The 27,376-nt window shown below is 41.5% G+C and overlaps 1 protein-coding gene across 2 annotated transcripts in view; it reads right to left on the bottom strand.

Annotated features, from left to right (window-relative positions):
- The window catches only part of lrrtm4l1 (leucine rich repeat transmembrane neuronal 4 like 1), a 54,594-nt gene that overhangs the window by 22,884 nt on the left and 4,334 nt on the right, over positions 1-27,376 (bottom strand). The window contains exon 2 of one of the 2 annotated variants that reach the window (XR_007138741.1): positions 9,847-11,548. Coding sequence is in view for 1 of the 2 variants with exons in the window: in XM_047804449.1 (XP_047660405.1) it covers positions 9,918-11,548 (1,631 nt within the window). In the remaining variant the exon portion in view is untranslated. The remainder of the gene's footprint in view (positions 1-9,846; positions 11,549-27,376) is intronic. The other variant, XM_047804449.1, reaches the window with a different exon arrangement.

Raw genomic sequence — 27,376 nt, 5'->3', positions numbered from 1 at the left:
ATCATATCGTGGTAAAGTAAAAGTGTATTAAACATTAGTAAACTTAAGGTACATTATCAAATGCGCTAACAGTAGCCCCGCCCACAGCTCCTGACGCAAGCGGTTCTTAAGTCTAGACCAGCGAAGTTTTGGTGCTACTTAAGAACCACTTTTCCTGGTTCAGAGCCGGTGCTTTGGCGGTCGAAACAGAAAGAACTGGTTCTAAATTAGGCTCCGAACCATCACTCAAACTGCCTCGTTGGAAAAGGGGCAATAAACATTTGACCTTCTGTGGCCTTCTGACCAATCAGATGAGAGAATAGGAATAGAGCGTCTGATTAGAACGTGAACCGTAAAATGACCCAAATTTTACTTCAGATCCTTTTTTGCTGTTTGCTTTTTATTTTCTTCACTCAACATGTTTGTCGGTGATGATGATGATGATGATGATGATACCTTTCGCCTCTATGTGGACAATCATGCTGGTGGATAATCTGCATTCGATGACCTTTTCCAAATTTTCCGTTTTTTTGGCAGTAAAATACTCGACTCGTGAAATCACAATCTGTCGCTGCTACCGGTGAAGATTCATAAGTAACGACTTTTTATAAACACTGATCGTTAATCAGATTTTTTAAATAGAGTTTGTATAGTGTTGTATTTATTGTGTGGTAAATGAAGTAAAATTCTACACTAAAAGCCTTAGACAATAGAAATCTTGTTTTTTTTTAATCAAAAATACAAACATTTTTAGCAAAACTTCTGACTGATTATCAAATGCGCTAACAGTAGCCCCGCCCCCAGCTCCTGACGCAAGCGGTTCCTTAAAAATATTTTGGTTTGCAGTAACAGAAAAAAAAAAAGGGTCAGTAGGTAGGTCTATATATATTTTTTCAAGTTTCAATGTAAAAAAAAAAGTACAATGTTGGTGATGGTGATGACGTAGGTATGACTTTAAACAAATTAGCATATCGTGACGTCACTGACCGGGTCTTCAACCCGTGCCTTCGGGCGAATCATTGCAAACCTTATTTTGATGCTGGACAGTTTTTCCAGAACTTCGTGCCAAGTTAAAGCGTGTCGAGCTGTTTTAATGAATATTTTAGACGTATTATGGCGCCCGAACCTGTACGACTTTAAACGGTGACGGCGAACATTTTGTTTACTGCAGCCGCAGCCGTCATTACCGAGCGCGAACCGTCGACTCTGACAGTGAACGAGAGAGAACGAGACGAAGCGATCGCACAGGCCGTAGTGTGACATCCGGTAACCGATAGTGTAATCATAGATGACGTCACTGGTTTTTATTTAAAAGAAAGAACGTAACCTTCGTCTGTATGTAGGCTTAGGCGATTTATATATTTACAATACTTACTAAAATATAATTCATATTATTTTATTGCTTTTGTATTAGTTGTTTGAAGAGTAGAAAAAAAAAATTGGTAACGCAAATTTACAACCGGCGAGTAGGTCGGACTTAAAGCAAAATAAATAAATAAATAATTTGAGTCGGTCCTAAATTGACACGGTCGGTCGGGTTACGGCAAACAAGACTATTTTTAAGGATGGAAATACTTTATTTTCTATTTTCAGAAGATTATTCTGGAACTGACGCACAACGTCCAGGACATGATGATGGAAATCAGCTCAAGTCCTGAGTCTAAACTCGTCGCTTCTTCATGGTTGGTCACGTCTGTTTGTTTCTACAAAACTAGAAAACAATCCACACCAAATTACCGGATGTAGATCCCAACAGTTGAAGCTTTTATTGGTGTTTTTCAGCTCTGCTCATGCAGAAATCCCAGATAACACATGACCACAAATAACATGTCGGAACTGAAGACTTTAGAAAGGTCCCGAGGTGCTAAAATCTCGGCGACGACGGACGCCACCGACGAGGAACGCAGGAAGAGACTTCAGTGGTTACGTCCTGAAATCACTCTAACTCGAGCGAAGCGGTTTCTGTTCTCTTTTACTCGGAGAGATCGCTATTAATCTTTTATTCTGTGACGCGTGAGTGACACTTGAATGGAGATCGTTGTTTAGAGCGAGTCACTGTTATGAAGCAAACAGTAACGCATTCTTAAAAACAATGTCAAAAGTGAAGCTTTGGGAGATTTCTATGAGCCTAAAATTCTCCTTTTAAGGCCAATCCAGAGGAAAACTGCTGGATTTTTTCTTCTGTAGATTGTTTCAAACCTCAGACATCGACAGACTCGTTTGCTAATTCAGAAGAATTTAGCACATTGACAATTTCATGCAACCGATTTTGAGTTTAACGTGTCATGCTACGTTTAGGTTTGCTCAGAATATGAGCTCATCGCCCTGGAGAGGTTCATGCTAAGATTTATTCCTCCATGTCTTGTCTTCTCTGTTTCTTCTCTTCTCTTCTCTTCTCTTCTCTTCTCTTCTCTTCTCTTCTCTTCTGGGAGGTTTACCACTAGATGTTGGAGTGCCGCTGTGTGGATCGTTGTTCGTTCATTCGTTCAAGACAAGAGCATCATCGAGATCAGACTCTGATGTTGGGATGGTGATGAGACTCCAGTTCATCTCAAAGAAGTTCAGTGGGGTCGAGTCAGAGTCCGAGTCCGAGTCCGAGTCGGGGCTCTGTGCAGGTCAGGACTCTCGAGTTCTTCCACTACAACCTTGACCTCCACACCATGTCTTCCTGGAGCTCAGGGGCTTTGTGGTGAAACAGTGAAGTGAATGAGATGTTCTGCACAACTGCAGTAACAGTGTAGAGAAAAAGCATATACGGATGTAGAGCAGGATATTGTTGAATTATGAAACTGTATTGTGTTTCTTCTATTTGATCAGTTTAAGGTTCAAAGTTTCTAGAGTGTAAGGAACCACGAAACAACCAAATTTAGCTCAAATGTATTTAATCGCTCTCGTTTAGCCGCTAACACACACGGCCGGCGTATTTCCACCGGGCTAATGGCTAAAGCTAAAATCTATATCATTTTAAAGCATGTGTATTAACCGTGATCCAGTACATTGTTGTTTTCAGCATTTGTTATAAAGTCCAAGTTCAAATCAACTCCAATCATTTTACTCTGAACACAGGGTCTACTTTAGCCGTTGATATGACGTGCCAAACGTTTTTAATTTAATTTGATTTCCACAGGCTCTGATTATTATTTTTATCCTGCTGTGCAATCATGCTGTTAAGCTAAACAAGGACAAACAGGGTCACCGACGTGAGCGCGGACTCCACTTACTGCGAGTGTTTATCTCAACGGGTTTTTCTGATGGAGCTATTTGGCTGCTTCTACTTGTCTTTTTTTTTTTTTTTTTTTTAGAAATAATGAGAAAGGCTTCAACTCCTTTAAAGCTTGTTAAGAGGTAAAGATAAAACAACGACAACAACAACAACAACACATGCTAATTCCCGTCTAGTCAAACCAAAGTCAGACTAAATGGCGTCGCTGAGCTTCGACTGGAACTCAGTCAAGGAAGTTGTGGAAGTGTAATTAACCGAGACGTGTCGTTTCACCGCAGACGTCGTTTCAGCGTCTCTTCGTGCTTTGCCGCTAGCTAACCGAGCATCACCTGCGAAATTAAAAAAAATCCAAAACAGGAACTCAAACAGCATTTTTTTTTCATGTGCTGCCGGGACAAATTCGGTACAGCTAAGTAACTACAGATAAGCGCTAATGAACTCTCTCTGTTTCGCATCTATGTCATGTCATTTCGCATAATTAGCCGATTATTCCAATTATTCATCGGTGCTGGAGCTTGAGCAACAGTCTTCAGGAAGACTGGCTTGAAAACAGAGATAATTATTACGCCAAACCCCCTCACCACAAAAAATATGCCTTGAGGAGCTGAAAAAAACATCTCCTAGAATGAGAGATTATCCAGAAGAGAGCTTATTCGAAGCATTTCATGACCAGTGCACAGGATTACCGATGAGTTTGGGACTCCTCAATTCTGATACATTAAAAAAAAATTTTGCTTATGGAAGTTATGAATGCGATGGTTGTAACAAAGAAAAAAAAACAACAGTAGTTTTTGTTTTGTTGCAGAAAACGACTCAAATCGGTATAATCGCAAGCACAGGATTCGTCTTGTAAAGACACCCACACTGTACGGAACGACTTTATGTGCTAGCTGTACTGACGTTCATGGCACGTGGATAAACGTTTGTCTGAATGCGTGTTGCGATGATGTCACACGACGTTTCTCGAACTGTACCTCATTTTAAAAAACGCGATTTTACGAGCTCGAGTTTACCCTCTATATTAAAGACACCGTTTAAAAGCCGTAAAGACGATTTTATCGGGTTAGTCGTGTTGAAGGAAAATGTCACTCTAAACACTCTAGAGTTTCTATTTGTAGTGTAGTGAGTCAAGTACACTTATACATAAAAGGTAATAAAATCTTTTAAGTTAAATGTCAATTATATATAAAATAATTACATAATTTTATAATTGTAATTATGTTTTTAGAATTATAATTATATATATGTTTTTATAGTATATTCTTTAATTATATATATATATATATATATATATATATATATATATATATATATATATATATATATATATATATATATATAGTTTTGTTTGTTGTCTGAAATTTCATTTAATAAAACCAACCAGATTTTTTAAACTGTCACCATTTTTATTAAATAGATAATAAAATGTTTACATTTTTAAAATGCATTTTTCCTCTGTTCTGTTCAGCCAATTCCATTTGATTTGATTTTGTTTTGTATTATTTTTTTCATTTATTTTTTTTTACTTATTTTAGTTTTATTTCTATTTTAAAACTGCATTTTTGACGTTATTCAGAATTTTAGTCTAACGCAGTCAGTCCTGAAAATCGCTGCAAATCGTCTGTGTACGAGAGCGTACTTGTCAGACCCCGGACGGAGGAGGATCGGAGACAGACCCGTACGCAGGATAGCTTCAAATGAAAGGAGTTTAATACAGGAGGAAGACAAACATAATCCACACATACACAGGGAACTAACGAAACTCATTAACATGTAATGATATTATTAATATGGCAACGCGGCTCACATATATAGGGAAAGGGACAATCACACACAATGGGGAACAGGTGTGATGACCGGGAGGAGCAGACGAAGGCGGGGCAATCACGTGACACAAACAAACACAAACGCACATGGCCAAAAGTCTGTGCGGATCCATGACGGTACTTGACTAATACAATCGGAATTCAAAGTTTTTGTTTGTTTGGTTTTGTTTAATGTTCCCATTTTTGCAAAAATACTGTATTTGTTTGGATTTAAAAAAAGAAAATCTTTAATAAATTAACTTCTGTCTAAAACATTCCAAACAGACAAAACAAAACAAAACAACAACAAAAAAACAAACAAACATATATTGCAATCTATTATTATCAGTGAGTCTGATTAATATTCCTCATCTGTGTCAGGGTTCAGCACGGACTATCGGCCACGTGCGTTTGTTGTCGTTCCTCGTCACGTGTCTGCCCCGCCTTCGTCCGCTCCTCCCTGTCACCACACCTGCTCCTCATTGTGTCATTATTGTCCCGTGTATAAATGTGAGCCGCGTTGCCGATGGAGGGCGGATGCAGGGCGGATTCATCGGTTACGTCTAGTCTAGGTTGGTTTCGTCATGTGTATCATTTTAGTCCTCGTTGTTGTCCCGTATTTGTCTTTATCATTTATTAAACCCCCTTCATTTGAAGCTATCCTGTGTGCGGGGTCCGCCTCCTTCCTCCTCTGGCTGTGACAATCTGCTTAATAAACATCAATTTTGTAGCTTGTCGATTTGTTTTGTTTGTTTGTTCGACAGTGTTGCATGAATTCTAAACTAACTGCTTTTAAAAAGAAACACAACACGGAAAACAGAGAACACTAACGAACAAATTTCTACTTCTTCGAATTCGAAAAAGATCCAAACAATCGTCGATGGATCTGAAATAACAAAACACAACAACAACAACAACAACAACAACAACAACAAAACACCTTTAAACTTCTTGTTATCTCTCTCTACACGATGCTTTCACGTCGGGAACCGAAATGTTCAAATGGACGTTGATGAGCGGTGTGTCAGCGGCTCCTTCTTTCTGTTCTGTCTTTTTTTTTTCCTTTGGTATTTTTGTATTTTTCTGTTTATTTCTAGATATTTCCAGCAGAGCGCTACATGACTCCACCACGCTTCCTCCCCGTGTCTGACCAGCCTCCACAGGGATGTCTGCCACCGGCAAAGTAAAAATGAATAACGGTGAGCCGGGGTCTGGCTGCAGCGCTCTTTCATCAGCCTAACCATAACAGACACTTGTTCTTCTATTATTAAAAACTCCTTTTGCTCGGAAAAAATACAGCACCGCGGTGTAATCGTATAAAATTCGTCATATATATATATAAGGGTGCAAGGTGCAGATTTTCTCAGGTAATTGAATTTCTTTCCTATCCAGCCAGCTTTTATTTCAGAATTTACCTTCGGTATTCCATTCGCTCTCTGCCTTATCAGCCATCCGTTTCTGGTGTTTTATTTAAATATGTATGTCCATATGGTAGAAGTAATTATATCTGAAGCAATATATTCCCTGTAAGCATGCTTGATCTCCCTGGATTAGATACATAAGGTGCTAAAGATATTCGAACGCATTAGTCATGCTGCACAGATAATTTGGCGGTCAAGCTAGCAATGAATATGTATTTATATTAGATTCACAGGAGTTCAAATAACCTCGTAAAGGTTACGTTTCGAAAAAGAAAGAATCTAATCGGACGGATCCGACGGACGGCGTTTTTTTATTGCGTGCATTTGTTTACACATCCGTTAGGTAATTAATGTGATCCGGTCACCTTCGTTACTCGTAACAAACATTTACCGGCTTTATTTATGTGTTTGTTTTTATTTCGCTCCTCGCTCGTTCTCGGCTTTGCTCTGTTTAATACACGGATTTCATGCCTCGAAATGCAGAACGTGTAAATAATGACTTTTTACTGCAGGAAACAAGCCCCAAATCTCAGTGGCAGCATGTATTTGTATCAGAACGCGCTTTGTAACATGGAAATTCAAATCTCAACGTTTTTTGTTTTCAACTTTTTTCCTGCGTGAGATCTAACAGTACTTACTGAGATTACTGAGTTCTTTTTCTGGCAAGAAGATAATGAGCCATGTTGTCAGATTTAGTCTTCACTTGAGTGAGACACGGTTGGTCACAGTTTAATACACGGTTTGTATTAAAGTTAATTCACTCATTTTCTACCGCTTATACGAACTTCTTGGGTCACGGGGAGCCTGTGCCTATCTCAGGCGTCATCGGGCATCGAGGCAGGATACACCCTGGACGGAGTGCCAACCCATCACAGGGCACACACACACTCTCATTCACTCACACACTCACACACTACGGACAATTTTCGACGGCACACAACAAACATAGCAACATGTGGACATCGCATTGACAAACATTCGGCAGACGAGGGAGTGTAGAAATAACAAACCACGTTAGAAGTAATGGGAAAGAGGTGAATTTTTACAAGAGATAATCACATGACGATAACAACGATACACCTGCCAACGCCCCATAGTGCTCCAGCAGGGCATAGTCCCAGTCACTGGCAGCTTTTTTTGCTCTTTATACTGTAGAGCAGTGGTCCCCAACCCCCGGGCCGCTGACCGGTACCGGTCCGTGGACCAAATGGAACATTAAATTATTTCCATTGTATTTACTGTGGTGTATTTCTCTCGGGTTTGTGCGACTTTCCATGGATGAGAGGTTAATAACCGGGAGCTGAGAGACGTCACCTAAAGCCGCACCGATACCGCGCATGCACAAAATATCATGATATCGGGCCGGGTTTAGGTGACGTCTGGAGCTGAGCGGCTGCGAGAGGCAGTGGTGTTGTAGCTTTGGTGGAGAGAGAAGGTGTGTATCGCTCTTCTCTCTGTTCACTGGTACTTTGTCATGTTTAACAGTGCTTGGTGTACGTGTATATTGTGTTTGCTCAAATTTAACCCACAAATTAGCAACAATGAGCAGGAAACAGACGTCGTTAGAAAGCTAGAAACTCTGCCGGTGTTCTGGATTAAAGTCATGGCGGAATACCCTGAGATTGTCACCACAGCACTTACATCCCTATCGCCATTTCCGACATGCTATCTGTGTGAACCGGGGATTTCTGCAGTGATGGCAACCGAAACAAAACAACAGAATAAACTAGACATAAGCAACACACTTCGGGTGTCATCGTCTCCTATTACCCCAGATGGAACCGTCTCGTTGTAAAGAAACAAGCTCAGGGTTCTCATTGATTTAGCGTTGTAGTGAGTTAAAAAGGCATGTTTAAATACAATTACATTAAAATTATTAATTGTATAGCCGCCAACCCCCACCCCCAGTGGGCCGCGGTAAAATGATCAAACATTGACTGGTCCGCGGCGAAAAAAAGGTTGGGGACCGCTGCTGTAGATGATTAACATATACACATGAGTATAGATAATATCAGAGCATTTAACATTTTTGTAAATAGTGTTTAACTTTAGAAGCTAAATAGGTTTATTTCATATTTGTAAAACAAATTGTGTTTAATAACATGTTTGTAAATGGTTATTAATGCCATGATGGTTTTAGAGTAGATTATCATAGTGTGGATCTGTAACACAGTCAAACACTCCACCAACCCCACATCAGATGTCCTGCAGTGTCTTTGTTTACTTTCTAACTTTCTAAAATTGGCAGACGATGTTGTGCAGAAGGAAGTAAAAGAGAAAAAAAAATCCATCTTCTCCAGTAGATACAACTAATTATAGTCAGGTAGCGTGGTAGGTTTTCACTAATGAGCCTAGAGAAATCTATATCTGTATATCTGTCTCCATCTATGCTCAAATTTAATCATCTGTTTTTATAGTAATCCAACAAGGAAATTGGTTTAACATCAAGTATGACCTTTCATTTGAATGTTTTTTTTTATTATACATGCGCTAATGCTAATTCTAACCACAGTAAGATAACACTTTAACGCTCAATAAATAAACGTTTCCCGGAGCCTCGGGACGTCATAGCTTTCTCGCTAGTGCCGAGCAAACAGAATAAAATAATGAAGTGCAAAAAAAACAGTGAGTGAAGCTTTGCTGCAGTCGAACCAGGTTTGGTTAAGTGACCATTGACTCCTGATCATCAGTGACTCTAACGCATCTTGATGCAAAATGCAACAGTGGAGGATCGTTAAATGTTAGCCGGGATTACACTGTGTGATTTTAGATGTCCGGCTCTTTTATATATACGAAATGATAATCTGTGTGAAAATTTAAAGAAAAACTTTTCTTTCTCGAACGAAAACGAAGGCGTTTCTATGCAAATTTCTACAATATAATATGGGTAAGTTTAGAAAAAAAATTCTTCACAAAAGAAAATTTCTTACGTATTCACATACTCATTTGTAATGTCTACAATTTTGAACATATTTTGGACTTTTTAAGTTTACAATTGACCATAAAAATGAAACTAAAAAGTCAAAATGTTTAACATTGGCGGCTTACAATTAGTTTGTAATTATTTTCTTAAAAGATATTAACAATGTATTTTTAGGAGTATATCGATATTATTGGCATATTGCGCAGCTCTTACGCTGATAGTCTTAGATTTTAAAAAAAATTTCTGAAGGGCCACAACACTTCGAATTCTAGGACCACGAACCTCAACTTAGTACCAAAAGATTTAGTTTACGATGAGCTACTTTTTGACTGTTGAAGTAAAGTCGGGCCGCAAATTTCACAGTGTAAAGCCGGGTTTAAAGACAAAAAAGGAAACAAGCGATAAATAGACTAAAAGTACTAAAAGGAGTCAAGGGTGCTTATCCTGACGCTCACTCGAGTGAGTACGGACGGAGTACACAATGAAGATGTTTACCTCTGTCGTCCAGAGTCGTTTCATTTGCTTTGATTTGTTTTGATTTTAGGCTGCCCTTGACATTGTCATACCTCACATTCCCTGGAGCCGGATATGGTACATGTGCAAGTACCAGTCCCGTTGGCCAGTACATCCATGGCTTCTGGTGTAGCAGCAGGGTTGTAGCTCATGTAATATTCCTGCAGTTGGGAGCTCAGGTTCTGTTCTGGCTCAGGACTCTTTTTCCGTCGCTTCCGTCCGACCACAGAGCGCTGCTGTAACAGCCTTGTGGCTCCAGGGTACCGTCTACAGGACACGTATATAACCATTAAGATGAGCGACGTTGTAAAGAAAAGTGCCACACCACCAACCACAAACTTATGGAAGGATAAGTCCTCTTGTTCTGGAGATGGCGTTACTAGCAGACTGTCAGAAGGTGGTGGTGTATCCGCAGGGGTGTCTCTGTGGTTAGTTGCAGGGATCGTAGGGTAAGGAAGAGGTTGAACCACCAACGGTGGAATGGGTGCTTCAGAGGTGGCGGGAGGTAGGGGTAGGTCGGGCGTTGTCAAAGCCAAGATTGGCTCAGGGGTAGTTTCCATACTTGACTCCCAATTGTGGGGAGGAAAAGGTGTTTGGGGGAAGAGTTCAAAATCTTCACAATCTATATAATTTTTTGTTGCTTCCATAACCTTTTCCCCTTGAAGATGTTTAGGGCTGCTGCAAATGATACTCGTGTCCTTAGTTCCACGGAAATTCTTTAACCAAGCGACAAGAGGACAGATACCTGGCCCACAATCCCAGACATTCCCAGCAAGGCTAATTGTTGCGAGGGAAATCCAGGATGCCACCGTCTCATGGGACACATTAGCAAGCTTGTTAGACTCCAAGTTAAGAACCTGAAGATTTGGCAAGCATTGGAACACCACAGGATCCAGACTCTGAATCTCATTGCCAGACAGATCCAGCTTCTGTAGGGTATTCCACATCCAGGGGAAGCCTTGGTTCACTGCTCGGATACGATTCCACTGGAGATACAGCCCACGGAGGTTTGCAAGGCGTGGAAAAAGAAAGAAGTTTATACGAGAGAACTGATTGTGCTCCAGGTGCAGTTCCATCAGCCGAGATAAACCCAAGAATGTGGTACGTGTGAGCACACGGAGTCGATTGTACCCCAGATCCAAAAACTCCAAGCTTCTACACTCTATAAAAGCCCGAACAGGAATTGTTGTGAGCCCGTTGGAGCGTAGATGCAGATTTTGTAGCTTTCGAAGGCCATGGAACTGACCCGGCTGCAATTCCTGGAGCTTATTATAGGACAGGTCCAGGCTGCGGAGATTTGGCACGCCGTGGAATGTAGCATTGTGTAGCTGTGAGATCCTGTTGGTGCTCAAAACCAACTCCTTTAGCCGTCGTACGCCCTGGAAAGCACGGCTGTCTACAAATGAGATCTGATTGTGGTCCAGGTAGATCCAGAGGAGCTGGTTCAAGTGGGCAAACTGGTAAGGGAGCATTGTGTGCAACTCATTGTTCCGTAGAGACAAACCCTGGCAAGTTACTGAAATGTTTTCTGGGACGTCGATGAAAGATGCTGAGTCACAATGGACGATTTTACCCTCGCATCGGCAGCTGTAGGGGCATGTTTTCTCCCCGGAGCAAAGAAGAAGGAGAAAGGATGCAAGGAGAGAGAAGAGGCATGCTAATCTCTTGGCACAGTTCGACAGACCTGTAAAAAAAGAAAACAAAACAACTCCATTTTAGTCTACATCAGAACATTTTTAAATTGCAACTGAGCTGCAAGAGGTTATTTAGAGTAATGAAAATACCAGATCCTTCCACAAGATTAAAGGGTCTGGTTTGAGGTTATTAATATAAACAGTGTATAAAGGAGTCTGGAATCTTTTAAAAGTTTCTTCTTGCATTAGGCTCTCACAGTGTGATCCCAGTTATATGATGCGCTATCTTAACCCTCCGTTATCAAAAGGTTTATTTTGTTATTGCGTTCTTAGGATCTTTAATGTCTGTTCAACCAGTGTTCCATTGGTGGAAATTTCAGGAATAAATTTGTTTGTTGGCTGTGTTAAATATTCATTCATTCATTCGTTCATTTTCTACCGCTTACCCGAACTTCTCGGGTCACGGGGAGCCTGTGCCTATCTCAGGCGTCATCGGGCATCGAGGCAGGATACACCCTGGACGTAACCCACCACAGGGCACACACACAGTCTCATTCACTCACACACTACGGACAATTTTCCAGAGATGCCAATCAACCTTCCATGCATGTCTTTGGACCGGGGGAGGAAACCGGAGTACCCGGAGGAAACCCCGAGGCACGGGGAGAACATGCAAACTTCCACATACATATAAGGTGGAGGCGGGAATCGAACCCCCAACCTTGGAGGTGTGAGGCGAACGTGCTAACCACTAAGTCACCGTGCGACCCCCCCCCCCCCGCCTTGTGATAAATATGCAGAATATTATTAAGTGCATTTAAGTAATGAGTAAGTTTAAAGCTTAAATAGATGGATAATGTTCATGAAATAATTTTCTACTGACAGGGTCCCTAAAACTTAATTTACAGGCAATGTGACATTTGACATTCCATTATTTGTGGGAAGTCACTGCTCAGAAGAAAGTTAAGATATTGGCCTGCTGTTCAGAAGGTTGTGAGTTCAAGTCACGTTAGTGCCAATCTGCCTGTTCTGGGGCATTGAACACAGTCCTTAACCGTCAAATGATAGGTTTTAGAAAAATGAAATTAATGTAAGAAGCTTCTGATAAGAATCTTGGCCAAATGGCTAAAATGTTTTTAAAGGGTTCTTTGGTTTGTCCTTCTGGGAGCAAAGTGTCTGTTTAAATTTTCTTTCTAATGTAAGATAGAACCATTATCCAGACACTATAGCACCACTTTCAGTACTGAAACACTTGTACGTGAGAGGACAGCAATACACGATGCAGAATCCGAAAGCTTGTAAACTAATGAAGACGTTTATGTTTTTGAAACAACCCTCTCAGACATCATCTCTGAGATAAACACGTATTAAGAGTTCAAAATCAAGTAGAAGGTCTATGAGATCAGAGTTAATAGCATACCGTATCTCAGCAGGTAATCCCACAGCATTAATTCCTGAGAGCAAACCTCTTGATCTATCTCCTTCATGAATTATGAATCATGAACAAGAAGGCCAGGTGATGTTATGATTAAGATACTATGTTGTATAAAGAGCATAAATATCTTTGTCTAAGACCAGAGACTGTAAAAAAACACCTTAGTGGAGGAGTAAGAGTGTAATTAATCATCAAAATAAATATAATGCAGTCCTGAAAAACCTGGTGGAACTTGCCAAAGCTGCATTTGGGAAAACAGCCAAAAGGGACAAAAAAATAAGGGGCCAACGTAAATTAAGTTTGTCTGCCAATAACATACTTTGATATCTTTACTATGATGAAACATAAATATATTTTACTGAAAGGACATGGGGGGGGGGGGGCACGGTGGCTTAGTGGTTAGCACGTTTGCCTCACACCTCCAGGCTTGGGGGTCCGATTCCTGTCTCCGCCTTGTGTGTGTGGAGTTTGCATGTTCTCCCCGTGCCTCGGGGGTTTCCTCCGGGTACTCCGGTTTCCTCCCCCGGTCCAAAGACATGCATGGTAGGTTGATTGGCATCTCTGGAAAATTGTCCGTAGTGTGAGTGAATGATAGTGTGTGTGCCCTGTGATGGGTTGGCACTCTGTCCAGGGTGTATCCTGCCTCGATGCCCAATGACGCCTGAGATAGGCACGGGCTCCCCGTCACCCGAGAAGTTCGGATAAGGACATGGAAATATTTTCTAACGTCGTCTTGCTGTGTCCCTGCAAAAAGGCAGCGCTGTCTAAAAAAAAGCCTGATTTTAGATTTTAGAGAGAATCAACTCGTTTTTAATACGTTTCCGTCCACGATGTGTCACGTCACCATCAAAACAAAGAAAAGAGTTTACGCGTTCTGTACGAATGACGCAGGACCGAAACGTCCAAATGACCCGATTAAGAACAACGAAAGATCAACGGAGCGAAGAGTCACTGACGACGAGTGAGTGATTTTTACCTCAAGTGATGAGGTAAAAGAGACGGTAAGACAGAGATGTGCATGATTTTCATCACTGTTGGAAGTTTCTAAAAAAAAATTGGCAGTAATGTTGCTTTTCCATTAGTACATTAGGTAATAAATGTGAAGGTCAGTTTGGCATCTGTCAGTGGAATGGGAACGAAATGACAAATAAAAGGGATTTTCTCTCTTTTTCACTTGCAAACACTTTTTATCTGCACAAGAAAAATGTAATGTAAACGCTAAGTAACGACAGCTTTATTGCTAATCTCTTTGCCTGTTAGCTAGCACGATAACAATACATGCTAGGTGAAATCCCTTCGGAGAGAAAGTCTAGGTACTGAACGTAGCAGCAGATCCTGAAACTTTTCAGATAAACACTTACAGAGAAACGAGCAGAAAGTAATGAATAGAAAGACTCTTGAAACGAATTGAAAAATAGCAGTCAGGTAAAGTACAGTATAGATAGATAAAAACCGCGGAAATAAATGCGGTAACAAAGGAATTTTGTTCTCATTCTCATCCTTCTACCACAACAAACTCTACAGGAGAAAGTCCTTGGACTCGATTCCTCCAACACCACTGCAGTGTTTTTCTCTCTCGCTAACTGAAAATTACCATTAATGTGTTTTTTTTTCTTCTTCGAGGTTGACTTTGCAGGAACTTTTTGAAACCTTGCCGCTCTCTCGCCGGCTTATTAACATCATCTGTTACCGTGTCTAGTTTGTCTAATTACTAAACATAATCAATGAATTAAATGTAAACATTATTAAATATATAAAGACATTATATGTATATAAACCTAATGGGGGGGTTGCCAAGTGATTTAAAAAGCACTTTAATACTCTCCGAAATTAATTATCATGAATGCCCTGAAATTAAATTATACTGCAAATACCATTTTTATTGTGTTTCATTAAAAGTGATTGGCTTAAGCTCGGACAATAAATCAACCTATTGTGTCTTTTGAACCATTAAATCAAGCTAATAGCCGCGTCGGTTTGCTTCATACTGTGCGATTCATGCCAGAAAGAGATTGGGGTAAAGTGGGTGATTTGTTTCCGTGTTGGCTCATGTCCAAAAAAAAAAAAAAACCCACTGAATCATCATATAGATTAAAGCAGGATTCTGTGGATTCAGTGCACATGTCTGTAACCCTGAGAGTGATAAGAGCGAGGTCCAGGAGTCATCCATATACTCTACGTTATACTGCATATAGAACGCATTAGAAATGATGTTGAAGTCATCAAGTTTTGGCTTAAAAGCCTCTCCGTGTGATTGCTACAATCCTTACGGTTCCGCTAATCATCTAACACATTCAGCTCAAATCACCAGCAATTGTCCGTTTACGTACTAAATACGATAGAAATAGCAATCATGTTTCCGTGGAAACGGTTTGAAATCTTCTCAGATCTGCAGCTCGTCTGATCAGATTTTATAAAGGTTAAAGTTTGTAATAAAAAGCAAGTTCTACTTTTTGTTTTCTTCTTAATAATATGTTTATTGTCATCAGCCTCTGTGTATTTATGGTTCTTGAACAAACTCAATAAACTCCTCTGGCCTGAAAATGCTTTACTTCGAACTGTAAAAATGCATCGACACCTGAGACTCCTTCCGTAAACGTCGTACATAAACGTCACGTCAAAGAAAAGGTCAACAAAAAAACTTTTTTTCAGACCTGTAGATCTGCACTTTCTTCCGTAATGATGGGTTTTAGAAATTCTTATTTTCTCCTCGGCTCAATTTGCCCCAGAACCCTGCACTTTGACCAGTGGAAGGGCGGTTTACTCACATGTGACCTGTAACAGGCAAGTCTGTAAGGTTTTATTTTTAACAAAGAAACCTTTATTTTGTCACCAGCACAGTGAAATTCTTTCTTTGCATAACCCATCTTTGGAGGTTGGGGTCAGCCTTTGCCCCTTTCCCACCGAGGCAGTTCGAGTGCAGGTTCGGAGCCTAATTTAGAACCGGTTCTTTCTTTTTTGACAGCCAAAGCACCGGCTCTGAACCAGGAAAAGTGGTTCTTAAGTAGCACCAAAACGTCGCTGGTCTAGACTTAAGAACCGCTTGCGTCAGGGGCTGGGGGCGGGGCTACTGTTAGCACCTTTGATAATGTACCTTAAGTATACTAATGTTTAATACACTTTTACTTTACCGCGATATGATACATTATCAGAACACATGCTAGTAGGTAGCTACATGCTAAGGCTAACTTTTTTCTGTGTTAATGATAAAATAACGTTATGTACTTTATCGATCACAACCTCCGTTTATACAGATTACACGGAGCTGCACGTACACGTCGGATTCGCCGCGTTTGGATGTTGATGTAGGTTCACAAAGCCATGAGCATTAACAGTAAAGCAACATCCGCCATTGTTGTTGTGTTTGTGTTTGTCGCTGCTGCGCTAACGTCGCTGTGTAACGTGACACATATACAGTGACGTCACACTCGGCTCTGTGATGCTCTCTAACCGATGGAAAGGCAAACCGGTTCTTAGAAGGTTCGCCAGTGGAACCAACAATGAACCAGCACCAGCACTCGCTCTGAACCAGCACCCGGGGTACATGAGTAATAGTGCTGGAGCTTGAACCCTGATCCTCCAAACAATAACCCAATGCCTTAACCACTTGCGTCATTACTACCCCACTGCTGCAGTTGTTATAATCGATCAGTTCAAGCGGACGGTTTCATCTGGACAACATTCATCTGTTTCGTTACAGAGACGTCATTTTAAAATGAATAGATCCTTAAAGAAATCCACATACAAAGAATTCTTCATCTCTTACGATCGATCTATGAGACACGTTCACCTTTGATTCATGTTGCACAACATTAGCTAAAGTAACACACTATATAACACGGTTCCCATCATGCATTGGGAGATTTTTGTGAACCAGGTGTGAAAAGCCCTGAACCTGGTTACGTGGAGTGCCTGTAGTACAACAGGCTGTTATTACAGGCCCCATTCACACTGCAGGTAAAAGTGGCCCAAATCCGTGACCAGGGGTCAATTGACCAGGTCACATTTCTTCAGGAGTAGTGTGAACACTCAAATCCATATGTGGTCCTGAATCAGACCCAAATCTGATTTTTTCCAATGCTGCCGCAGTGTGAACAGCCGAGACGGATGTGATGCGACTTTTACGTCGATCTACATCGACATTCGCATTCGTCACAATTATGCGCCGGCGAAGCCTTTTTTTTTGCTTAAAACACACACGTTACCAGTCGCCACGTTTGTGGCACGTTTTTAAAAACGTGACACGAACGTGACCGGTAACGTGTGTGTGTGTTAAGAGTGTTATATAAAGTGGTTACGTGAACCAGCTCATAACGTTTGCATCGAATACATCACATTATAGCATTAAATGATACATTTGCTTGCACAAGATGATACGACACTTCCTCCGTAACCTCGCCGACTTCTTAGCGCGACGGCGTTTCGCGTGCGACGTCATCGTTATCGTTCGTTTGCGCACGTGGATCAGTTCGAAACAGCAAACGGTTCAAGATGGTATCTAATACAGGCCACATTTTAAAAGGTAATGTGAACAACCGAACAAAAAAAAAATCAGTTCTGAGCAAAATATCCGAATTGGGCGTTAAAAGACTTGCGGTGTGAACGTGGCCAGAGAGATGATAAGGAAACGAATCGACATTTTCTGACCAAACAGACCAGTCGGTGTTCATTAATGCATCCGACGAAGCAATCAGGCTTTGATAATTATAACACAATGAAACGATGTGAGCGACAAGACACGGACGTGACACTAATTTTACGTTTATTTCGACGTGGTTCTGAGCTGAGCTAACTCGATCGGACACGGCGATCCTCTGATGGTGGCTGTCGGTGTTTTGTGTGTTGTCACAGTCACTGAAGCCACTGCCAAGCTTCCTCTGTACAAAAGCTCCGCATGCGTTGGAACAATTTCCAGAATGAAAAGTGGCTCTTTGCACTCGCCAAGCCAGACATCTCGCTCACTTCCCCCTTTTTAAACAGTCAAATAATCCCTAATAGCTTTCTTTCTTTGCACCGAGAGGCTCTTTTTCCATCATGTCTTCTTGTGCTAGACAAAAACTCCGCATGCGGGCGAGCCGAGGCTTTTATACGGTCGGGTGAGAGAAATTGCGAATAATTAAAATACGGCCGTATTTATGCACGTTAAGTGCTCTCCTAATTGAACTTTGCTGCACCTCTAATTAAGCCGTCCTTCCAGTTTCCTCTAAAACCGAAATGATCTACACTTTAGCCTCTGACCTCCGCTTTCTTTAAATATTTAATGCACTACATTTATTTTATAGGCTCCGTTCTGTCCTAACAACTATGCTTTTAGCATAAATCCCTCATTTTGTCGCACGCCGCGTTCCCGCTCTTGTCAGTCGGCAGGATGACACTCGGGTGCAGGTTAGATGTACTGTACATCCGATAACGGTGCTGACTCGAGCAGGTTCTTCACTGCAGTAGTGAGTCTTTCATCACGATCCCGTTATACGCCGATAGTCGTTTTAATATGACGCGACACCACGGTACATCTCAGTGGGTTATGGTGCTCTCAGGATGAACAGAAGAGCTGATTTTGATCTCATCAGAGCACAGAAGATCTCCCTCTGGAGTAGGGTTGGGAAACCGGTTCTTATTCAGAACCGGTTCTGTACTTCAGAACCGGTTCTGTTTTATAACAGGAACCGGAACCGCGGGGAACCGGAACCGCAGGGAATTTTTAAGTTTCGGTTCCAAACGTGGTTCCAATGCGATGATGGGCAAATAGCCACTTTAAATAGCCGCGTCTTACCTCATGAATATGAATTGTTTACACTGTTTACAATCACGCAACCAATTTAACGCAACTTACCACAGAAATCAGTCACTCGCGCTGCTGTGCTGAGGTTCGCTTTGTGATAAACATGTCTAAAAAAGGTCTAAAGTGTGGATTCATTTCCATTCATTACAACAGTGAAGCAAATCTGATTAAAAATTTGATACCCAAGCCCTACTCTGGAGTCTCCATCTCGACATCTCAGCATTGTAAAGTGTCCACGGTTTGGACTTTTAGGATTTATGCAATTCTAAAATGTAAGTTTCAGGTTTGTAAATAATTGTGCACGTTTTTTTTAGTGACCTCATCATCACATAGTGGTCCGTTCATGACGTTTAAAGTCCATTTCAGTTCCTGGCTGAAACACCATTTTACACATAGTGTAAAATATGGGAGAGGTCGGGTGAATAGGGTGTGAAAACTTATGCAATGCATTTTAGTTTCTGGCAAGTGTTTTTCTTTTTGCAGATCGATAATGTGTAAAAAAAAAATCACTGGTAAAGTTTGACGGGTTTGACGGAACACACTCCAGCGGTAAACGGCGTGGGCGGAGCCGAGGTCCATCACGCCGATGTTCAGGAAGACGGAGAGGAAGATAACGGTGAGTTTCTAAAAATCTATAAGAACGGCTCACAGCGAGTCTACTGTACATGGTGTATCAGGTTCAGCACGAAACACACGTCGGCAAAAAAAAATTAATCTCCTCCCACTAACACGCCTGCAACTAACCAGTAAACAACATCACCGTAACGTTATAATCCTGCGGGAGACGTGACGATGTGCACCGAGGGAATAAAAAGGTGTGAAAGTGTGTGTACATTTCTTTTAAATCACTGCATCGGCTGGATTATGGACTGATTACTAAACTACACTCACGACAACCTCTGATTAGGTTCGGTTACGCTTCAGCTTCCAAACCTGAAATGTTCAGAAAAGCACTAACAGAGACCTGGAAATGGTTTCTAATCTCTCGACTAGATCAGAACAGATCAGATCAGATCGTAAGGCAGGAATCGAGAACGGAGAAAGAAAAGAAAAGACGGACGACAAAATAAACGAACGTATTTGAATAGTCCGATGGAAAAAAAAAAAGCACGTTATGTCTGTTTTCTGGCACATGATCTGACTCTGACTTCAGCTGTCGCCATCTTCATCATCCTCATCATCCTCATCAGAATTCTACACTGATCTCCACTGCACCTGCATTACAGCATACAATATTCTGATGCTAGGCTAGTTAGATAGATGCTGGTAAAACTTTTGCTATAGTATAATAAAATGATTTTAATAATCGTTAAAAAAGAAAGAACAACAAGAAAAATATCTTTTAGTAAAAAACGTGTTTTCCAGAGATGCCAATCAACCTACCATGCATGTCTTTGGACCGGGGGAGGAAACAGGAGTACCCAGAGGAAACCCCCGAGGCACGGGGAGAACATGCAAACTCCACACACACACAAGGTGGAGGCGGGAATCGAACCCCCGACCCTGGAGGTGTGAGGCAAACGTTTCACACAACTTGATAAATGAGGTTCGGTGACAGTAACCTGGTTCATCTCCGGGGTTCAGATGACACGAAACGAACACGTTAATGTCACGAATATGCTGCTTCGTGTAATTCGACCTTAAAGGAAACCGAAACGAAGGTAATTAACATATTTATGGTTTGAACTGACGGTGAATAAACACAACCTCTTGTATTGCTCAGCAGCAGAAATGACTCTGGAGTTAATTAAAGAGGAAGACGTTGGGATTAAAAAGCTGCTTCTTTTTTTGATGATGACAGCTTGATTTGTTTGTAAGGAGATATCATGATTAATCGCTAAGGAAGAAAAAAAAAAGACTAGGCAATTGCAAAAGTCTTGTGTCTGAGTGAATATCTGAGCGAACAACTTTCTCCAGCTGCCGCTGGGATTTACAGGGAGCTGAAATGATCCGGCTCGGTGCTCGGCTGCGCTTGCGAAGGTTTTTGCTCCCTGGAGGCTTAGCATGCGGTCTCCGAACAGCAGCCGTCATTAAACCGGTGATGTTGTGTGTTCGCTGTGTAAGAGCAGTGTGTCAGGGGGTTGTGCTGTGGTATCGGAGACCTGTATTCTGATCTGAAGCTTAAATTAAAAATATCTATTTGTCCAACATTCATGATTAAAAAAAATTGTACAAAATTAACAAATACTGTTGACTTTCAAAATTATTTACTGAATTTTTGACAAAAAAAAAAGGAACAAAAAAATGGTTGTATCTGATGTCTTACCGAATTCCTAAACTTTTCTCTTCCAGTCCTAGGGCTTGGGCGATAAAATGATAACGATATGTATCACGATAGACACGTGAACGATAGCGATATAAAATGTGCTCGATAAAACGTTCGATATTAAACATTAAAAATGTTTAAATGTAATATATTTTTCTCCTGGTCCTTATTTTGAATGGGTCATAAAAATATCAATAATTATCGATATCGACCGATATGAAGCACCGATATCGTGATATAGTTTTCAGCCATATCGCCCAGCCCTATCCAGTCCACAGTCTCAGATCTGATGATTTTACTCTAAATCTGGAGTTTGTTCCTATTTTATTGTGTTCATGTCGATGATTGAACGTCTTCCTCGTCTCTCACTTCACAGTGGCGTTAATATGAAGCTCATATGAACGTAGACACTCGGGACTTGTAGAGTTTCATCTCTTCATATCATCTCTACATATCTCTTTATTCTTCACAGAAAAAATCCAGATAAACGTTGATATCGAACCCATTCCTGCTCTCCGAGAAGTTCAGAGTGTTTGTTCGTCTAAAAAGCAGCTCAGATTTCTCTTCAACACTAAAATTCAGTGTCAGATTATCAACAGAGGGACAAACACACGTCTAAAACACGCCGAAAGAACGACAGAGTCCTGACTCACTTTAGATCAGACTCACAGACACGACATTCGGTTCTTTACACCGATTAATAACCTCCCAGAAGTTTGTCTCTGTTCCTCTGAGAGAGCAGAATTCGGTGTCCTGGTAAAAAAAGGGTTAAACTTAATCGGTTATATTCTCAAAACGTCATTCTGTCGTCCGTTCGGATCACGAAATGAGTCACGTACAAAGTTTTATGTGATTATTGCTCTTCCAGGTCTCACCTCAGGCAGGAATTTCATTCCAATTTACCTCCATCGCTTTACATTAGCGTTTTTTTATTCGATCGAGCTCTGAGTTCAAATCAGAAACATTGAATTCGAGTTGCTTTAATGCCCCTTTCCCACCGAGGCAGTTCGAGTGCAGGTTCGGAGCCTAATTTAGAACCAGTTCTTTCTGTTTCGACCGCCAAAGCACCGGCTCCAAACCAGGAAAAGTGGTTCTTAAGTAGCACCAAAACGTTGCTTGTCTAGACTTAAGAACCGCTTGCGTCAGGAGCTGTGGGCGGGGCTGTGGGCGGGGCTACTGTTAGCGCATTAGATAATGTACCTTAAGTATACTAATGTTTAATACACTTTTACTTTACCGCGATATGATACATTATCAGCACACATGATAGTAGGTAGCTACATGCTAAGGCTAACGTTTTTCTGTGTTAATGATAAAATAACGTTATGTACTTTATCGATTACAACCTCCGTTTATACAGATTACACGGAGCCGCACGTACACGTCGGATTCACCGCGTTTGGGTGTTAATGTAGGATCACAAAGCCATGAGCATTAACAGTAAAGCGACATCCGCCATTGTTGTTGTTGTGTTTGTGTTTGTCGCTACTGTGCTAACGTCGCTGGGACACGTGACACGTATACAGTGACGTCACACTCGGCTCTGCAACGGCTCTCTAGCCGGTGGAAAGGCAAACCGGTTCTTAGAAGGTTCGCCAGTGGAACCGACTATGAACCAGCACCAGCGCTTAGCTCTGAACCAGCACCCGGATCTTTTTGGTGGAAAAGAGGCATAAGTGTCTAGAAGAGAAAAAAAGGGTTTCAGGTCAAAACCCTGAAGCTTCCCGGATCTATGACTGACACCGAGTCTACAGACTGAATCTCATCACGTTACCGGAATCCTTTGAAGATTTCTGGCAATCGAAACACAAGAACCCTTCAGAAGTGTTTTGAAACATATTCAGGAAGTGCTTTGCGTCGTTTAGAAGAGGATTTCACCTCGTTTTAATGAGTGTTCTGGGACCGAGACGGTTACGGCACTGACATTTGTGCTGCGTGACTCATGTGTAGTTTCATCTGGTGTAGTGATGAAAGATGTCACTGCAGCTCTGAAAGAAAACAACAAAAAACCAACAATAACGTAATAAATAAATAAAACCCAACAAACGCAACATGACTAATCAGACCAGGAGAACCGGCAGATCGGTGATGACTGTGAAGGATTTCAGGAAATCAGATTGTAAATGAATGTTTTTTCGGGCTGAAATAAAATTTGAGTTGACGGATAAATTCTAGATTTTGTGGATGAGAACCCTTACTAACCCCTCCCCCGGTCCAAAGACATGCATGGTAGGTTGATTGACATCTCTGGAAAATTGTCCGTAGTGTGTGTGTGTGTGTGAGTGAATGAGAGTGTGTGTGTGCGCTGTGATGGGTTGGCACTCCGTCCAGGGTGTATCCTGCCTCGATGCCCGATGACGCCTGAGATAGGCACAGGCTCCCCGTGACCCGAGAAGTTCGGATAAGCGGTAGAAGATGAATGAATGGATGGATGAATGAATCTGCCTGATTTTGTGTCTGCGTTTAAAATTTAAGATGTAACTTGCAGGATTTTTGTGCTTTTTGTTTATTTGCTATTCAACTACAGTATTTGCTTTTCAGCTCAGATTTCTCTTCAACACTACAATTCAGTGTCGGATTATCAACAGAGGGACAAACACACGTCTAAAACACACCGAAAGAACGACAGAGTCCTGACTCACTTTACATCAGAGTCACAGACACGATATTCGGTTCTTTACACCGATTAATAACCTCCCAGAAGTTTGTCTCTGTTCCTCTGAGAGAGCAGAACACCGGTGTAAAATGTGGTGTAAAATCCGTAAGCACAGGATTCTCCTGTTAAACTCCTACAAGGGAAAACACACGTTCTGATTGTCTCTGGTAGCTGTGCTCACGTTCCTCACACGTGAATGGAAGAACGGACGTCACGACAATTTCGTTGAAAATCGTTGATACCGCGAGATAAAAACGAGACGTCGATGACGTCGCTGAGGCTGAATTATATATCGTTATATCGTGTGGTGCGTCATTTTTTGACATCCCGAATAATTAAAAGCTTATACATGAGTTCCGTCCCAAATGACTCCACACTACGTACCCCAGATTAAATAAATTACTCAATCCTTCATCATAATCAGAATTAATATTCAAAAAAAGACAAACAACAACATCGACACAGTAATGAAGCGTCGCTAATAATATCAGCAATCAGTCTCACAGGGATGGAAATAGACTCGCTCTTTCTCTCTCTCTCTCTCTCTCTCTCTCTCTCTCTCTCTCTCTCTTTCTCTCTCTCTCACACACACACACACAGCTCACAAACAGAGAGCCAAAATCAGTGAGAGTCGAATTAACCCTTTCGTTTCCTTAAAATTCTGGAAGGTTCTAATGATTAATGACTGAAGTCTCATAGAGAATTCTTCTTCTTCTTCTTCTTCTTCTTCTTATTATTATTATTATTATTATTATTATTATTATTATGACAATGCTGATGAGTTCATATGAAAAAAGTGGAAGTATGTTGATGCAGAATAAAAAGTTTCCCACATAATGTTTTTTTTATTTCTGCTGGATTTCAGGAATCAGTTAAAAACCCTGAAACTGATTAAATAATCTAAAACTTTCTTATTTTACAAACATTAAGGTTACATTTTTATTTCATTCATTCATTCATTCATTCATTTCTTACCGCTTATCCGAACTACCTCGGGTCACGTGGAACCTGTGTCTATCTCAGGCGTCATCGGGCATCGAGGCAGGATACACCCTGGACGGAGTGCCAACCCATCAGAGGGCACACACACACACACACACTCTCATTCACTCACACACACACACACACACTACGGACAATTTTCCAGAGATGCCAATCAACCTAACATGCATGTCTTTGGACCACCACACAGTACAGGAGCCCCTCAGGGCTGCGTGCTCAGTCCACTGCTGTTCACCTTGCTGACTCACGACTGTGCAACAACACACATATCGAACCATATCATCAAGTTCGCTGATGACACGACCGTGGTGGGTCTCATCAGCAAGAACGACGAGTCAGCATACAGAGAGGAGGTGCAACATCTAACTGTCTGGTGTAGAACCAACAAACTGTCTCTGACTGTTGATAAAACCGAAGAGATGGTTGTTGACTTTATGAAAGCACGCAGCGACCTCTCGCCCCTGATAATCAGTAGAAATCGTCAAGAGCACCAGATTTCTTGGTGTTCATCTGGTGGAGAACTTCACCTGGTCACTCAACACCATCTCCACCACCAAGAAAGCCCATCTCCATCCCCCCATCCTGACTACGTTCTACAGAAGGACCATTGAGATCATCCTGAGCAGCTGCATCACTGTCTGGTTTGGGGAACTACACCATCACAAGACCCTGCAGTGGAGGTGAGAAGAGCTGAGATCATTTGAGTCTCTCTTCCCTCTATCATGGACATTTACACAACATGCTGCAAAGCCAACAGCATTGTGGATGACCCCACGCACCCCTCACACACACTCTTCACCCTCCTGCCGTCTGGAAAAAGATTCCGAAGCGTTCGGGCCTCAGACTGTGTAACGGTTTCTTTCCACAAGCCATCAGACTCCTCAATAACTGAACTGAATTGTACCGAGCACAACACACACACACACACAGACACACACACACACACACACACACACACACACACACACAAAATCAACTCTATGCTCTGCAATGACCCACACCAAATACACACTCTCCCAATATACATCCATGGACACAGCACAATCATATCAAACTGTTCAGTCGATTGCTGTTTTGCACAATACTTTACATTACCTAATATAACTGATGCTATTGTTTCTTTGGCGCTTGGGGTCGGAGCACAGGGTCAGACATAATACAGCACACAGGAGGAGAGAGGGTTAAGGGTCTTGCTCAGGGGCCCAAAAGTGGCAGCTTGGCAGTGAAAGATCCCAGAGTCTTAACCACTTGAGCCACCACTGCCCTTGAGATTAAACCAAATTAAAACTGCCTGAGGGGGGGCTTAGTGGTTAGTATGTTCGCGTCACACCTCCAGGGTTGGGGGTTCGATTCCCGCCTCCGCCTCGTGTGTGTGGAGTTTGCATGTTCTCCCCGTGCCTCGGGGGTTTCCTCCGGGTACTCCGGTTTCCTCCCCGGTCCAAAGACATGCATGGTAGGTTGATTGGCATCTCTGGAAAATTGTCCGTAGTGTGTGAGTGAGTGAGAGTGTGTGTGTGTGCCCTGTGATGGGTTGGCACTCCATCCAGGGTGTATCCTGCCTCGATGCCCGATGACGCCTGCAAGCTGCTTAACAGTTGTAGCTATCAGTTTCGGTCGAAGGTTTGCTCTATTAGCTTTATTTAGCTCAACGAAAAGATAACTCAACACAAGTGATCAGTATACAGTAGATATCACTCCTTCCCGGGAAAAGGCTAGCTCATGCGCGTTACGACCATAAACAAGAGTGTTTGATTAGCATCAAGCTAGTCAGCTAACATGAGTGAGCTTGAGTTTTGGTGTTTCGCTAATTTTTTCAGAATCTACAGCCGATGTGTCCGTATGTCGATGAAGCTAATTTAAATACTTGATAAACTCACAATCACCTGTTAGCTCCCTAGCTCGTTGATGTTGTGATGTAGCCATAGTGCTGTACAGTAAGTGAAAATCTGGGACTTTTCCCTGAGAAGGAATTACAGCTCTAAAGGAAGGTTCTTTTTAGCTTTTCTCCTAATTAGAGGATTGAAATTCTGAGCTTTATTCCAAACACAGTGTTAGCCACGTGCTCACAGTCCGTAGCGCTAAAGGAGACATCGTCTAAAACAATCAGCTCCACAGGATGAACATCTAACTCTCGCTCTCTCAGATACCGGCAGCTGTTCAGGGTGAAAATGGGAATCTGAAATCTCTCACTGCAGCTTTCACTGACAAAAAAAAAAGCGTATTTTTATTTTTATCGTCACAAACAAAGTGCGCAAACAAACGCAACGTCGATATGTGTTTGTTAAATTAAAAAAAATAAATAAATAACATTTGTATTAAATTAAAAAGATGTAATCTCTTGGTTGTTTTGTGTTGTGTTATTTTCTGTTGCTTGTTTTGTTTGTGTTGTGTTTTTTTTTGTGTGTGTGTGTGTGTGTTGTGTTCTGTTACGTCTTGTTTGTCGTGTATGCGTTCCGAGGGGATGTGTGCTAATATCTGCCATGAGCGTAGCGCACTAAAAATGATGAATCACTGCAGCTTTCCCTGACTAAAAGAGGAGCTTACTTTTATTTTATTGTCACAAAAATTTTCATTTCCATCAAGGGAAAAAGTATAAAAAAAAAAAACAACACTGAGGTAAATTGTTTAGAAATGTTACACACTGTTAGGTTGCATGCTAGCATATATTATTTAGCATTGTTGTGGTGCTAGCAGAAGGTGCATTTTCCCTGTGAGGGTTAGCTAGAAGAAAAGAAAA

The sequence above is a fragment of the Tachysurus fulvidraco genome, chromosome 20 (genome assembly GCF_022655615.1).
Source record: "Tachysurus fulvidraco isolate hzauxx_2018 chromosome 20, HZAU_PFXX_2.0, whole genome shotgun sequence".
Classification (NCBI taxonomy): domain Eukaryota; kingdom Metazoa; phylum Chordata; class Actinopteri; order Siluriformes; family Bagridae; genus Tachysurus; species Tachysurus fulvidraco.
Note: the sequence above shows the minus strand (reverse complement) of the source record. Positions and strands in the feature narration are given on the sequence as shown.